General features: G+C 38.3%; 1 protein-coding gene across 1 annotated transcript in view; it reads left to right on the top strand.

The window, feature by feature from the left end:
• LOC131027472 (eukaryotic translation initiation factor NCBP) overlaps positions 1-17,671 on the top strand; it is a 67,794-nt gene that overhangs the window by 33,865 nt on the left and 16,258 nt on the right. The window contains exons 2-4 of the mRNA XM_057957554.2: positions 9,161-9,256; positions 9,371-9,475; positions 9,712-9,789. Coding sequence (XP_057813537.2) covers positions 9,161-9,256; positions 9,371-9,475; positions 9,712-9,789 — 279 coding nt within the window. The remainder of the gene's footprint in view (positions 1-9,160; positions 9,257-9,370; positions 9,476-9,711; positions 9,790-17,671) is intronic.

Raw genomic sequence — 17,671 nt, 5'->3', positions numbered from 1 at the left:
TTTGAGTGAGTGAGTTGTCTGTCTGGGCTAGGGCTAAAACCTTAGGGGTTTCTTTTGGATATTATTCAAGCCGAGTCCAGTTAAATTTTGAAAGTTGTTAAGCATCCTCCCGAAGAATCGAGATGATTGAAATAAGGTAAGCCTTTCAGGGAAGTCAAATGGGTCTTAGGTTAGGGTTTTTTGGGGTGAAATCCAATTTTGACTAAATGTTAGCATTTTGAAGGAGAAATTGTGTGTTCTTGCCTAGGTAAGTTTTGATCAAATTTTGGAAGTAAGATGATGCCTTAAACAGAGAAATCGCTCCTGACCCTTGCTGAGGGCCCAGGGCGAAATTTATCCTAAGTGCAATTTCTTGTTTTTGATAGGCTTGCTAATTGGTTCCTGGCCTTGAGAATGACCTAACTTTGCTTTGTGAAGTGATTGGAGACTTAAATTTTGAATAATTTAGCCAGAATGGGTGAAGTCGCCCCAGAACCTCTCTTAGGATCCAGGGTGAAAATGTTATTTAAGGCATATTTGACACTCACTTTTCTAATTTGTTTTGTGCAGGGTCTCCAGGAGGGATGATTGGATGTGACTGGATGCTTTTGAAGATTTGAAGGCATGAAAAATGATGAATTTTGAAGGCTAAGGGAAAAATCGCTCCTGACCCTCTCTGAGGATCCAGGGCGAAAAAACTTATTGGAGTCATTCCTGACCTTGTTTTGTCAAATTGAGATATCAAAGGCATGATGGAGGATGAAATGAGCGTGATAAGGTGTCCAGACTTGATTGAAGATGATGAATTGAAGGAGTTCTGCCCAAGGGGAGTAAATTCGCTCCTGACCCTCTCTGAAGGTCCAGAGCGAAATTCTTTATATGCACATTTTTAGACCTTTCTTGGTCATGAACTTCTATTCATAGTGTGAAACAAGATGAAATCTTCCCTAGCAAAGACATTTCATTATGAAAAGTGAAGCATTTTGGTCTAGAGGGCAAAACTCGCTCCTGACCCTCTCTGAAGGTCCAGAGCGAGATTTTCAAAAGGCACATTTCTTGCTAGGTCAAAGTGATTTTTATGATTGGAACAGATAAAGGCAAGTGTGTTTTACCCATTGAATATAATTTGGACGATCAACAAGGAGGCAATCAAGCCAGGTTTAAAAGTTGCTCCTGACCCTCTCTGAAGGTCCAAGGCGAATTTCTAAGTTTCTCTCCTTCCTTTGAGGAATTAAGGCAAAATCTTGCTTGAATGAGTGAGGAAGGGTGTGTTTTGCCCGTTGAAGATAATTTGGAGGGCTAACAAAAGATGGATAAACTTGAATTTGCAAAATCGCTCCTGACCCTTACTGAAGGCCCAAGGTGAAAAACCTAATATCCAACTCTTTTCTCCAAAATTGAGCAAAGCTAAGCCTAGGCACAAGGTAGAAACGGTGTTTGAAATGCCTTGAAGTGGAATTGAGATGCTAGGAGTGCAAATTTTGATGACAATAGGGAAAATCGCTCCTGACCCTCTCTGAGGATCCAGGGTGAAATTTCCAAGTATGCCCATTTTCCTTGCATTTCGAGATGATATTTTTGTTCTCAAGGCTCAGTAGGGAGTGAAGTATGATGTTCTACGCCTTAAGAGTAATTTGAAGTTGGAATGATCAAGAATTTGTGTAAAAAGACTCAAAATCGCTCCTGACCCTCATTGAAGGCCCAGGGCGAAATTTGCAAAACCAACAACTTCCCTTCAAGATCGCGCTAAGGCAAGGTTGTGCTAAGGTGGAAAGGTCCTCCAAAAACGTGATGAACAAGGATTTACCTCCAAAACTTGATGATCCTAGCCTAAATTGCATAAGTCGCTCCTGACCCTCACTGGAGGCCCAGAGCGAAAATCTTTGAAGCCCCTATTTTGCGTCGCAAAAGCAAATCAAGCATGCATAGAACGAGTGAAGGAGATCATTGCTTACCCCACAAGGAGAATTGACAATTAAAAGATGAAGGATTAAGAGCAAAATTGAAAAATCGCTCCTGACCCTCTCTGAGGATCCAGGGCGAAAAAATCCTAATAAGCACTTTCCTCCTAGAGATCAAATGAAATCAAACTCACAACTGCAGTTAAAATTGCCATTTAAATGCCTAGATGAAGTTTTGGACGAAAAAGGGAGGTATGCAAGGGCAAAATTGAAAGATCGCTCCTAACCTTCACTGAAGGTCCAGGGCGAAGTTGGTGATATCCTTCATTTTTACATTATTGAGCGTTGATATTCCTTAAAGTGATAGCCAAAATTACTAATTTTGAGGCATTTGGAAAATTAAACTTAAATTCGCATTAAATTAAAAGCATTTTGGCATTTAATAAATTTATTTTAAGCCTTAAAAAATCGAACTTCTATCTTGGAGGCATTTAAAATTAATTTTTTTATTAAATTAAAATTAAATATGGAGCGCTTGAGGTCTTATTTTTATTTATTTTACCAAGTCGGCCCCTCCCTTTTGGAATTTTTTTTATTTTTTATATATGAGCGCTTGAGGTTTCCTAATTAAAATCTTAAATCTTCCTTTTTATTATATAAAGGGTAAGCGCTTTATATAATAGGGATGCTTTGATCAAGTTTAATCATATTCATTTAATCATCCTTTTAAATGCGAAATTGGAGAGCTGATTGAAGGTGCGAAATCTGGTTTGTTTGGAGCGATTTTCTTTCAAGTGTTGAAGACTAGAAGGGAGTGGAATTGATTCTTTTGAAGGCTAAAGGAGGCGCATTTTATTCAAGGGAGAACTTTGATCTACATTTTGCCTAGCAAAATTCACCTATTTTTGCATCCTTTCTTAGAGTTTAATACTCAAGAGGAGTTATGGCGAAATCATCTTGAGACCATTGTTGAAGATTTGAATTTTGAACTTTTGTTTTGAAAATTCTAAGTTTGGCATAGTTAATTAGGAAATGATAACTCAAGATTTATCATGAGGTTTCCTAATTAAAATCTTAAATCTTCCTTTCTACTCTATATTTCTACACTTCAAGATATATTACTAATTGTGAAATGTTATGTAGGTGTCAAGATGGCGACTCCAAAGGCGGGAGCATCTACTAGTCGCCCGACTCTCATGAAAGAAGATCAGAGGAATGAAGAATTGGAGACCAGGATCGTGTCCAAATGGAGCAATATTGGAGATACCAACTTGGGAAACTTCAGTATGAAGAAGTTTCGAGAGGTCCCCTATATTGGCAAGCCATCACCTGTCGCGAAGAGAATAATTGAAAGTGGCATCATCAAGGCGGCTGGTTTCCCTCCAACAGTCCAGTGTCATGAATTGATGATCGAGTGTGCCCGCCATTATGACTCACAATCGAGATCGATTGTATCCAAGGAAGGAAACACTTTGGCTTACCTTTCAGAGGAGGCTATAAGTGAGGCTCTCCATCTTCCAGAGCATAAAGATATGATTTACAAAAGCCTAGAAGGAGCCAAGTCAATGTATGAAGATGATCCCGACACTTGCTTGAATCTCATCAATAAGAATTGGTTGCTTAAAAGTCGTCTTCGCCTGAGCAAGATTCCCAACACACCACATAGGATCGACTTCCAGGAGGAGTACAGAGATTTGATAACTTTGCTCAATTGAGTTACAGGGGCTCCCCAAGCCTTCTACTTCGAAAAGTGGATGTTCTTCTTCATCCAAATGATAGTCCAAGGAAAAGGAACGATTCATTGGGCTAGAATTATTAGCCATTGTCTGGATGTGCAGTTGAGAAGACTAAGACCTACTAAATCATTCCACATGAGCTCATATGTCATATATGCCCTGATCAGGAGTTTCGAGTATGCAGGGCTACCTCACAGAGGAGTGATCGGAAGAGGACCTGGAGAAGTGAGAGTTTGTGACTCTTATGTTCATTTGCATCATCCTCCTAGAGGTGACTACAAGTTAGTCAATGATACCTTCACGATGAACATCACTAGGATATTGCAAGGCGGGATCCACAATCGACTATCTCTGGATGCACAAGAACTTGTGAAGAAGTATGGTGCATGGTTCATCCAGTTTCAAAAGTTTACATATATCAAAGTTCATGGGTGTCCTTCACCTCCCTACATGTTGCCGAGGTATCCAACAGACAGGATAGTGCTACTTGAGGTGACCAGACAATTGGCAGCTTATGCAAAGGCATTCAGACACAAGCATGGAAATGGAGTTCCCGTGCCCATCATATTGGGGAATTCAGTTGAGGTGTGTCCTAATACTCAAGCCTTGGAAGATGCGGAGAAGGAATTGGCTTTATATTCATTCACATTCTTTGGCTCGAGGGAGAATTTCGATCCTCATGGTTATATGGAGGAGACAGTTGGCAAGAAGTACAAACACGAGTTTCAGGTAGAGGACTTTTGGATGAATCTCTCAAGTGATTTAGAAGTGAAAAGAAAGATGCATTCCAGATTACCTTTAGATTTCATCAGGAAATGCAAAGTTTACAGAGTAGCCGATCAAGCTCAGGACAGTGGTAGACATCTCCAGTCATCCTATGACAAAGAAGATAAGAGAGTGAAGATAGATTGGAGCGAGCCTAAGATTTGGGACTTGAGAGCTTTAATGGCTCCAATTTTGTCATGTACTCGCAGATGGGTGGATGTACAACATTAGAAGTTAAGAGAACAAAATACCAATGACTTTTACTTTGGAGGAAAGACCAGAAGAAGGAGGAGCGAGCGCAAGTGAAGACAATTCTCATCCCAGAGGCGCAAAGAGGAAAGAAAGACCTGAGAAAAGAGAACCCTCCAAGAAGAAGCAAGAGGCCAATCGAGATCGCCCATCAGGCACATCTTCTCGACATGGAAAGAAGGCGAGTCAAGCTGAAGGTCAAGAGAAGATGGTACCTGAGATTGATGAATCTATGGAATCCATGGTACAAAATGATAAACTGGAGAAGGGACAAACACCTCAGCATTCATCAAGTCAATTGCTACAAATTGATGAGCTACAGGAGGATCGAAGTTGAGACGGATGTGGACCTCCAAGAGTTGGAAGAGAGAGTCAAGGTCATCTTTTGCAAAGATGAGAATGTCATCACAGATGAGCAACGGGATCTAATGTTCACTACTATGCTCCTGATTGAGAAGATCAAAGAACTCGAACCTGGATGGGAAACGGCTCTTCTCACTGCCTTTGATCAGGTTATCCACTTGGAGGAACAAATGAGGAATCTTCTCGAGATTCCTATTGCTGAGATTGAAGGAATTGTGTCCAGATTCGTTGCATATGCTAAGAAAGAACATTGGAAGGGGAACAAGGTTCTAGAAGAACGGTTGTTATAGAATGACGTGGCATCTTAATTAGCATTGGTCTATGTTTCCTCAATTTTTGTGCCAATTAAATATTTGGCTATGCATTTAATAATGTTCATCTAAAAGGGGAACTTTTTGTAACAAACCCTGATTAGGGTTTAGGTGTCAGAATCTCAGCCGTTGATCTTCTTTTGATTTGGGCTGTTCATTGTAATTGAGGATGCTATATATACCCTCACTCATTTTCATTTTGTCATTAGAAATTAGATATTAAGGAGATAGATAATAGTTAGAGCTTTGGAGAGAAGAAAGTTATTTTGTAGCAAGATTGAGTAGTGAAGAAAGAATTTCGAACAATTGTTGTCTATTTTGGCTTTGAGATCAATAAAATATTGAAGTTATGGTGTTTTATTGCAATTCTTGTGGCTATCTTCATGGTTGTTTACTTTCTTGAATCATTCTCAGTCGAAGTAGTATTTAAGTTTGAAGGACTAAGTGTTGTGCTTGATTTTTGGTGAGATTCACGTTCCAAACCACTAGCTTCTTACTGATTGTAAGGACGCCTTGCATGGTCAACTGGAGATATTTAGATTGCTTGAACCTTCAGTCATTATTGAACTATTGATATGTATCTTTATGGTAGTATCTATAATTCATGATGATTTGAAAATCACTAATCACCTTAGAAGATCGCATCAATTCCAGTAGAGTTGTAATTCCTTGGCAATACTGAAATTGGTAGAATCTTACCAAGTCTAGCTTACATTGAGTCATTCTTAGGATTAGATTAGAATTCATCTCTTGAAAACCCTATCTTTTGATCTTTTTTGAGAATTTGTTAGTGTTAGGAAATTCCTGTTCCTGCAGTCAAGTAAGAGTAACACGGACCAACTTTTAAAGTGCGTAAGACCCCTTGAAGAAACAGCATTCACAACAACCACCGGTGCTTATCCACACGTAGAGATCCTACAGCGAAGAACCTTGAAGTCACCCTAATTGATCCTTTTTTTTGCGATATCTTCAGCATTCAGAGACTTTATTCAAGAGAGGATAAGGTACCCTTGGGTATTTTATTCTGTGTTTGATAGTGTACAAAATACACGTCAACAGTAAGTCTTCACATTCCGGCTGCATTCAGGCAAGTTCATGTACAATGTAAGTCCCCTTTGTGATTCCAGTAAAATCACATCAACCATTGAGCTATCAACATAAAGTCAAGACATGACGATAGAAACCTTGGAGTCATCTTGGTTGATCGTGTAATTCAGCTTTCAAGAAGATTTTGTTCAAGAGAGGATAAGATACTTAGTATTTTATTCTGTGTTTGAAGGTGTCATAAAAAACACATCAACACAACCCTCTATTTTGTGTCATGCCCACTTTTTATGTGGCCATAACACACACAACCAAATAATTTTTTAAATTAAAAACCCCTAATTTATTTTGCTTTTCTATAAACAGTTAATATACTTTTAAGTTGAGTCATCAAGCTTAACTAAAATCACCAATGTCTGATAAACTATTTACCTCGCTTCCATTCTGAATAAATATTGGAAACACAGATAACCACAATGACTTAGAACTAACATCCACATATTCAACATAACTTCCATCAACTGGAAAGATCATTAAACTCAATCACATCCCTCTTGCAATGGGTAGAGCCCCTCCTGCAAAGCCCGGGGGTGGAGCCCATGGTAGGGATTTGGGGGCAATGCCTCCAACTGTGGTTGTTGGGGGTAGCGCCCTTGAAGCAATAATTGCCCATTATTTAATGGACAAGTTGGTTGTTATTTTGGCATGTATATTGACCTTTGTAAACTGCCAAAAAGGCTTGATAAATAAGTGGCTTTGTAATGCAAAAATCCATCAAACTGTAATTTGCTCTTCATTGGATAATAAAAAGAAAGTGAATGACTATTTCTCTATGGATGTGGCCCGCATTGGGTGAGTCACATTTAAATTTGTGTAATTGTAAATTGTTATTTTTGCCTTTTTAATTTTGCATTATTATTAATATTGTTTATTGTTTGGCATGCTGAGCTTTTGGTGCTCACCAATACAAAATTGAAGTCTTAATTTATATCCTATAGTTTACAAATTACAATTATTAATATTGCTTACTTACAAACTTATGAATGTTTTATTTGTGGATTCTTGGTGGGAGGATTGGGGTGGAAATACTTGAAATCTTTAAAAGCTAGCCCTCTAAATTTTGTCTCAACCTTGTAGTGCTTTTGGATGTGAGCATAGCTGGAGTTTGTTTTAGTCCGTTTACACAAAGAAGTGATGTCTCAATGACCAAATTTTGTGCATTGCAACCTTAGGCGTTGCACAAGAAAGATTAACACATCTACATAGGAGCTTATAGACTTCTATGATATAGATCATTATAACAACTATACAATGATATTGCTGATTTAAAAAAAAAAAAGAGCTACGGATGGTGTAGATGTGGCAGAAGCAAAAAGGTGATAATCATAATATTGCTGATTTCAAAAAACAAGCTATGGAGGGTGTAGATGCAGTAGAAGCAAGACAATTTGGATTGGAGGAAGAAAACATTTCCCAATGTTTTATAGACTCAATTGATACGTTTTGTAACTTATTTTTTAAGTTGTTTTTTGCCAAGTCTGAGTTTGCTTATATGCAACAAATTCATCTCTTTTTTGTGGAAGAAGATATCACTACACTATATGTGCCTACAGTATGGAGTGAGGATCCTGGACTAGGAGAAATTGAAGCCAACAGTGCAAGGATTTACATTTAAAATGGTTCAGAAGCAGGAATCAAGAGGATGGTATTGGTTTAACTTTAAAATAATAAATTACTTGGAGAAAGGAGTTAAGAGCTATCATCCAAACTCCAAATGATATGCAACAAAATGAATATTTAGCAAACAGAAAACAGTATTTTGGAGATATCCATGTAAAAGGAAAAGTTTCTAGATTATATTTTGAATTTATAAAACTTACAATTAAAGACATGATATTTCTAGAGTTCCTGACGTAAATTGTAAAGCTTCTGGTAGACAACTGCATGATACTTGAAATTTCAAATTTCAAAATACATGTTAATAAGATTGTGTTACTTTTATTCCTTTTTTATTTTCAAAAGTTGTGCAAGGGGTGTCATTCTTTACACGCAGCTCAAGAGACATCTGGTAACATTTGAAAATTTTGTTTGCATCCTCTGTACATTTGGTGCTTGGGTGAACATCCCTTGTAGTATCAGACCTCTTTCCAGGAATTTGAGAGATCCCCAACCCAGTGATGTGTTCTCTGGTTATAATAATTTCAACTAAAAGTTGATTCTAAATCTTATCATATTTTAATGTTTTTAGGAGTCAGATGCTACATTTAGTTCATCCATTATATATTTGTCCACCATAAATCCAAAATTTGTAATATAATGTGTTATTGAATATGCATTATTTTGGTAAAAATCTTATATTTTTCTCCACAAATTCCCATCTGTGGATGCCAATAGAAGTAATTAGGAATGTATAAGGGAGTTAAAAAATAATGAAATAGAATGCCAGCTTCTTCAATCTCTACAGGTTCTCATTCTACATTCAATGGATTTTTAACGATTTTTGAGAAGTATTCCTGTTCCTTCTTTGTTGAAAACAAATAGTTATGGGCAATAATTTGATTTCAAGAATACAAGAATGTATGTTGCATTTTCTGTTTAGTTACTCCAAATAAGTTGTTGACAGTATATATAACATATTCAAAGTTTTTTGCAGTAAATACACTTGATGTCCTGTATGTTAGAGTTGCATTTCAAACTTGACGGCATTGGAAGTGAAGAAAACATTAAGATAACATGCTCTCCTTTATTGGATTTTTTTGTTTTATGAAGCATGGAATTTACATCAGTTTTTGCCCTTTTTCTTTTCTTTCAGCATCGATATGCTTTTTGGTACCTTCGTCGACAAGCTGGAGTTAGAACACAATCATCATATGAGGAAAACATGAAAAAAATCGTGGAGTTCAGTACTGTTAAGTATTTTTCCAACAAGCCCTTTGAGTAAATGGATTTTGCTGGCTGCCTTCTGTGTACCTTTTTTCATATTTGTAAGCAATTCTTTAAAGATGGAAATGAAAATTAATAGGTGGAAGAATTTTGGGTTTGCTATTGCCATTTTGCTCGGGTTTCTTCTATGCCAAACCCAACAAATTTACACCTTTTCAAGGAGGGTATTCGGCCTTTATGGGAGGTATTTACTTTTATTTTTAACTGAGTTGAGCATGCATTATCAATTTTCTTTTATGTCTTGTAAAATTTCCTTTCTCTTCAGAAGGGGACAACTTAGCCTTATTTTAAAAACTACTATAAGGGGATACACATACATATACATCCCATTGTTTATCTTTGTATATTTTGGAAAGTTTTCTAAAAGTGGCTTTGAGATCAAAATTCATTAAATAAGAAAGATCTCTATTTGTGGTTCAGGACCCTGTAAACCGTAATGGTGGAAAGTGGATAATCCGTCTCAAGAAGGTTGTCTCAGCCAGATATTGGGAGGAACTGGTAAAAACAGTGCTACTTTATCCTTTTATTGAATTCTCTATATTCAATGGTGCATTTTTTTGACCCAAAACAATGTTCAGGATTGGTTTAGAATTCTCACATTGTTTTGAAAACTTCTCCATCAGCTTTTGTATTTTGTGAGTACTGTTTTAATATTTCCAAATTATGTTGTGGAAGCTTTGGATATCTATGAAACATGACTGACAGATTCACAGGGAGCAAGCTGGTGTCTGTGCATTTGTAACATCAAGCATTTGGGTTACGACCTTGTCATAGCAATGTAGCAAAATTGGGCAATAACTCACAACAAATCTCAAGTTATTGCGAACTGGACTTATTGGCAATCTGATCTAATTTGGCATTTCCCAATTTTTAAAAATCGGGAACAATTCTCTTGGCAGCATAAAATCAGGAATAACTTGGGAGTATTTTAATTAATTGGGAAAAATTGGGAATTAAAATACACTGAAATTCATGAAAATAGAGGAAAAATTCTGGGTAATTTTTGTGTGAATCCTTTTTATGAATTATTTCCAAAAACCTCCAAAATTATTTGTGAAAGACTCACCTGCAATTTTTTCTCTTTTTTAATGAAAACTTCAGCATCTTTTATTTTCTCAATTAATTGAAAAACTTGTTATCTTTTGATTTGTAGAGTCAGTCTCAAGATATATATTTTTTTTGCAACTATGTGTGATGGTATTGTTGTGACCTAATCACACATCACCCCATCCCAAACGGGTACCCCCTACTTTTTAGGCCCTCTCGGTCTTTTGGTAGCAATCTCTCTAGTCTCTCTGTTTTGCAAGTGTTTGTGGGGTCATTTTGATCAAGTCTGCTTTTCGTTTGAGTGAATTTGGTTAAGTCTAGGGCTCGTTTTGTCAATTTTAGGGCTTCTGCCTTTAGTTCTAGATTTTAGGGGTTTCTGTTAGGGTTTTGGAAAAACTGAATGCAGAAGTGGAATCAAGACTCTTCGAGGAACCTCCCAGTAAAATTAGAAAGTTCCTATTTTTTAGGGATTTTACTGTGTCCCAGAATGTCTTCATTTTGCTAAAAATCAAATCTACTGTTTTTAGTAATTTTCTATTTATAGTAAGTCATCCTGCGTCCTGTTCTGGGCTCTAACTCTAACATTCTTGAAATGTTTCTATTTTTGGAAAGTTCATTTGTGACAGGTCCCAACAAGCAGATGTCGAAGACTGAGTATTCCTGAAGAATATGTCTAAATCTGGAAGGTCAGAAAGTAGACAAGTTTGATAAAAAATGGCTAAGTGTTGGCATCCATTCTTGAAGTGGAAAAGTGATAAAAAATGTTCTGTGTCTGGAGAAATCTTCTTCAAAACCCAAAATGGCACTTCAGTCCAGAGGAGAGGTTGTTTTCAAAGATTGTTGCTTAGAGTTGTTTGAAGCAAACACTTAATACATTGTTCGATTGTTGGTGTGTTATTGTGTTGTTTCAAAGCTTGCATGTTCTCGCTCTCTTCATTTAAAGTAGATTTGCTTTATGTTGTTAGAAGAACTGGATTTGATAGGATTGCTTATTGCAGAGTTCGAGCTCATACTTTTTGTGTGCAGCTGATTGTTGCATACTTTGCAAAGTTAGCCTGAGCCTATTATGTGTATGCTTAACTTCGATTATCAGTGAAGATTGTTCGACTTGATGGTCTCCATTAGTGATTTGAAAAACCTGTACACACCCTATGAAGATTGCACCACCTTCACGTAGTTGTGCTCTGCTGGCAAAACGAAATGTGGTTTGATTTTGCAATAGTAATCCCGTCTCTTTGTTCTTAGGACTAGATTAGTTTTAGCATAGCTCTTTAGACCCTTACCTCATTTTATTTTCATTATATTCCAAATCAAAAAAGTCCCGCAAAAACATTGTTTACAAAACTAAATCATTCATATCAAATCCTTGAACTTGCGCAAATTTGCCTATCTTCTTCAAGTGAATGCATAAGGCCGTTGGGTTAACAACAAACTCATCAACTGACCAAGTCACGTCCAGGCTTAAAGGAACCTTGGAGTTAGCCATTTGAACTTTCTTGCAATCTTAGCATACGGTATAACTTTGATCAAGAGAGAATAGAGTGATCGTTGGTAAGCTTTATTCTGTGTTAGACGTAGTTCTAAAAACACGTCAACAAGTACCCCTTAGAGGTTTGGAAGTTATTGACTTTGCAATCAAATATGCAGTTTTTGGAAAACCTTATTACCATAATTGTCAGTGTGCATATAGGTTTTGTTTAATCATGAGTAATATTGTTGCCAGATATGATAGATAGTTGGACATAATGAACTTCTATGAGTACATATGTTAAGCAGATTATGCATTGTCGCAGAGAAGTTAATGCATGTTAATGCATATTTATACAAGGGTAAACATTTTGTCCACAAATTACATGGTAAAAATTGGAGTTGGTTTCAATGTAATTCAAAGGTAATTCACTTGAAGGGATACATGCAATAAATGGAAAGATTTATACTAATATTACACTTTTACTCTCCAGAACTTGATTGTTAATACATAAATTATCTACAAGTCCTTGAGACCGTTAACCATCCACATATTTGCCAAAATCTCATGTCTAGATGATCAATTTTGTTGTAAAATGCAAATTCAGTTTAATTTCTATCTGACTGAATTAGAGCAGAACATTAGCCACATTAATATGATGCTTATAACATAGCTATTTGTTGGTGGCTATTCCAAAGTAATGGCTTGGTGTTTCTAATTGCTAATTATCAAGCTTACTCAGGGAAGCAGCCCCGGGGTTTTTTTACTGTCCCTATTTCTAAAATATCCCGAGGACAAGGGGACACCTCGGGAATGTCCTTGGGCCGTCCCCTTTCTGCAGCAAAAATGGAAATGTCCCCTTTGACAAGGGATGTTTGGGCTTTATGCCGGCCCTGGCGTAGAGCTCAGCAAAAGTTAAGAAAAACCTATAACTTAAAAAACATTTTTTTGCCATGTGGGCCACCATGCCCCAGCTCTCCCTAAAAGAGGAAAAAGGGCTTCATTTTATTTCATTACAAGTTTTGTTTGTGAAAACTAAAAGAGGGGCAGCGGTGTGAAGGAAGTACAATTTTTTTCAGCAGGAATTGAAGGAGCAGCTACAAAAGAGATTGAATCTAGGGTATCATTGGTAATGGGACTGCAATTTCTTCAATGATGTAAGTCATTTATCCTTTTATTTTATTTTTTTCAATTTGTTTTTCAGAGCTCGAAACATAAAATGTCTAAATTTGAAAAAAAAAAATAGTTTAAAGTTGCATTAAATCTCAAAAAAACAACATGAGCAGCAGTGAGAATGATAGTTGTAGTGACAATGAAGTGGAAGAAATTGAAACAAATACATGTGCAAGTCTTGAGGGTGGAAGGATGAACAAATCCACTTCAGTGCCCTTCAAAAGTCTTGGAAAAATATGCAAAGGGCCCTTTTAACCAAAAAAAGACTTCAACTTGTTACAGTTGTGGATAAAAAAGAAAAAAAATTCAGGGGGAGTAAGGTTTGGTTTTTTCACATTTGCTATGAGGGGTTTAGGGGCCGCTATACAAGGGTAAGGTCTCATTTTTTGGGTGTTACAGGTCGTGAAGTTAAAGTTTGTCTAAAAATAATAAAAGAGAATAAGAAGATAGAGGCTCATAGATTGCACATGGAGGCGGAAATGAGGTCTCAAGGTGTGACAATATTGACACATTCTTTTGCAAGTGCACAATCATCTATGCCTATGCCACCCACAATTGGTAGTAGTGAAATTACCACAAGAGAAAAAAGGAAGATTAGTGGTGGTGAGAAACCAAGGACAATGAAGCTATGTTTAATGTGCAAGCTCTTGGACACAAGATGTCACTGAGAGGGGGGGTGAATCAGTGATTTCCAAACTTAGCCCCTTTCTAACATAAGGAAGACTTAACGATTAGAAGGGAGAATGACACAAATACAACCACACATAAAAGGGACATCACATAACATCAAATGTAGGAGGAAAACCCAAGATGGGAAAAACCTCGGTGAGAAATGTTGTTGGAGTCTATTGCTCCAATCCAGGCTCACAATGAAAATCTGATTACAATGTTTAGGGCACCAACCCAAGAAGCACCAACCCCTACATCGAGCTCCACCTTAGTGATTTTCAATGAACATAATCAATTAAAAAAGTAATAGCCTTGTTACAAATTAACTTTGTAACACATCTGCAAATCTCTTCACCTGATCCTCTATCCAATTCACTGCCGAGATTATGCTCACCCTCTCACTGCTGCAACCTTATCTCCTGTTGCAACCTTACCGGTTCAGCCTCTTCTTCTTCTTTGTCGGTTCTGCTCTCTTCCGGTTCTCCTTCCTCTGTGTTACACTACTGCTTATCATCACCGGTCTTCTTCACTCAGTCAAATATCAATTATTTGATTACTGTCAGTTCTCAGCTTACCGGTTCTCTTCTGTTTCTCACTGTGCTCTTCTCTTTTCTGCAATCTTCTTTGCCTCTTCTCTGTCGGTTCTGTCACCACTGGTATACTTCTCTCTCAAACTCAATGGCAGACTACCGGTTGCCTCACTGTTGCCGGTTGAACTCTTCAACCTTGTTCTCTCTCACACTCAGTCTCTTCTTCTTTTTCTCGTTGAGCACTTGACTGATTTTACTTCTTCACCAGCAACACCACTCTATCATTCAACAACTCTCTTTATCGATTTTGACTTGCATATTTATCAACAAGTCTTCCCGCCAAAAACCAATTCAAACTTCAAGTGGTTAGGGTTTCTTCATTGACCTCGAGGCAAACCAAATCCAATCAGATCTCCTTCCAAAAATTGACCACTTGCAACAAATCAATCAAACACACCAATCGCGCGGCTTCCAATACAAGTTTGCTAAGTTTAGCAAACATGGCTCCTTCGGTCTGCACTTTTCAAACACCTATGAAGCGATCATGCAGATAGTGTCACCTACCCTGATCAACACCTGGACACTCGACCTCGATTATGAAGTCACCAAATCAGATCTTTGTCCTATGATCAGTCTCGAGCCGCACTCTTTTGCTCTTCGACCTGTGAAACACGCTATCGACATTAATGTCGACCAATTACCACCTACCTCACCGACAACACTTTCACCGTCATGTGCATGCATGCCACTTCACCTCCACGTGGCCCCTTTGTCGACATCCACCTTTGCTAGGTTGGTTATGTCGGTTTAGATAGGATCACCGACCAACTACACAACCGGGTTCATCTATTGGTTCACTAACCCTGTCAGTTTTACCTTAACCGGTCTGTCTTCACCCTTGCACTTTTCTTCTCTTCTGGTGGAACACCTTCATCTCGGTCATCACACTTGCCAAACCACCTCATGTGCATCTTTAACAGATAGGAGCCTTCTGCATCTGCACTTTGCCAACTTACCGATTGTCCTCTATACCGGTAGCTGCATGAATACCGGTAAGATATCGTGCACACCGGTGACATCAAACTTCATCTACCTGCATCTGCAGCAATGCCTTTCTCCATCATTTAACCAATTCTTCTCTCAATCGGTTTGTCAAGGTAACATACTCATTTGTCTAAGTGACAAACCCCTCACTCTTCAACTGTCCCAGTACCTCATCATGCCTTCCCTGTCGGTCCAGTGCATATCTTTGATTTCATGCACTTGAGGCATCTTTGTGATTCAGTGGTAGATCCAGTGTGAGCCTTCAATCACCTGCCTTTAACTCTTTTGTCTTATCTCAGAGAACTATGATGCACCCTATGCATAAAAGGGGATAAGCTCCACCTACCAGTGGGAGTGGATTCTTGTCATCTGCAACCTACATTACACCAATGTGGCTTCCTTGTTTGAGTAGCATATCTTCAAACAGGCACATGTGAACCGGTTGAGCACATTCACTGTCAGTCAACACTTCATTTGGTGACTACATCTTTATCTGGTGGGAGTCCTACAGTTTCACATCCACACAGCATGTCGGTGGCCTGCACAAACTTCACTTCCGGTGTTGAGGTAACATTCCCCCTCTTCATCACAAACAACTGACCAACATCTTTCTCTCTTGTTGGTTGACCACAATGCATTGCCAACCTGTCACTTACCGGTCTGTAGTCCATATCCTCAACATAGGTCAACACTAACTTGTGTACCGGTGACTCCAATGGCCATTCTGCTAGATGACATCAATGGCACCATTTCCGATATTCATCAATGACAACACTACTCATCAATCTCCCATACCGGTTGCCGTCCTATACTGGTTGACATCAATGACAACACAATGTCGACTATCTCCCCCTTTGGTATTGATGTCAACACATGTAGTATCCAACATACTACAAATTCTTTCTCCCTCTTTGACAACAATGGCAAAGGGCACTGACAGGGTTTCTCTTCTCCTTGTGTCTACGGGGCACTGATACTTTTCTCCCCTTTTGCAAGCAACACTCCCGGTGATGTAGTTGTGATTTCAATTGGATAGGCATTGAAACATCTTACAACCCCGGACACTTCCATAAACACAATCATATCGGTACAACCATAAACACTTGCACATCCTCCATGTCCAGCAAGTCTGATACTAGTCAGAAAACATGGCTGTCAACTCCCCTTGAGTCATACATCTCAAGTCCTCAGTTGAGCTGTGCAAATGTGATCAATCTAATGATCTAACGGCTCCATTATATCTACCACAACATATGACATGATCCAGGATGTACACAATACCATACAATATCATCATCATGCCATAAATCAAACCAGTTAGCTCAAAAAGGATGCATGCATACATGATCAACAATCAGGCCAACACGTCATTCAGGTCTTCATCAACACCACCTGAGACAAACTCCTCATTCCATGCTACCGAGGCTAATGCAATGATCCCGAATCTCATTGTCTTACATAACCAGCAAGTACCTGTTAGCATTCATACCGGTAATATCCTGCACATACTGGTTTTTTGTACTGTCCATCATCACTACCAGAGCACCTTCCTGTAACTCATGTCTTATTGTGTCAATTTGCATCTAATCCCAATTGTTAATTAGCCATCTATTGACACATGCAATAGTGATCCATCTTTGATTTGTAGGTGTAAAGCCAAGGCAGCAATCATACACACACCTATCTCACATTTTTCTTCTTATCGACAACAACCTGTTCTTCTATTTGTCCTCTTTCACTGAGGGGGTGAATGATACGGTCAATGTACTACTCCCCCTAAGGTCCTGCATCTCCTTTGAACCTTAGGAGATATCACATGTGCATTGAATGCACAGTGTCGGTCCATGGTTGCATCTTCTTGCTTCTTCCTCCATACCTGCATGGTCTCATTCTTCTTCCCAATTTCAGTCTTAGGAGCAGATGTTACGTTCTTTTGCTGATTTTCTCGTGTACTCAAACATTGTTGTAATAGCACACAACCTCTATGCCATAGGAGTAAATGGGGGATCTCCTATTAAACCGGTTTACACTTCTTCTTTGATTATGCCATTGTAGCCAGCTGCCGGTCTCCATGGATTCCTTGCATGTACAGGAACACTTCTCATCCTGTTCCATTCAGATCTTTGCTGCTCATTTCTTCTATAACTACCTCTATACTGAGCATGATTGTTCCTTTGGTTACCATAGAACTATGAGTTCTTCTTCTTGCATTCATAACTTCTGTGGCCTGATCTATTGCAGTTTTGACAAACACTATTTGCATAACCGGGAGAGGAAATATGCATGTTTCTACTCCTTGATACATTTTGCTCATATGCATGATTTCTATGAGATCCTAGATTGTTCCTTCTAGATCCCTTTCTACATTATTTTGCCATATGGCCATAACCATTACATGCAAAGCAATAACCGGAGAAGGAAGATTTATAACTTACAAACTTATTCCGCC

The sequence above is a fragment of the Cryptomeria japonica genome, chromosome 4, assembly GCF_030272615.1.
Source record: "Cryptomeria japonica chromosome 4, Sugi_1.0, whole genome shotgun sequence".
In the NCBI taxonomy this organism is placed as follows: domain Eukaryota; kingdom Viridiplantae; phylum Streptophyta; class Pinopsida; order Cupressales; family Cupressaceae; genus Cryptomeria; species Cryptomeria japonica.
The sequence above is the reverse complement of the archived record's forward strand: the minus strand, read 5'-3'. Positions and strand labels throughout refer to the sequence as shown.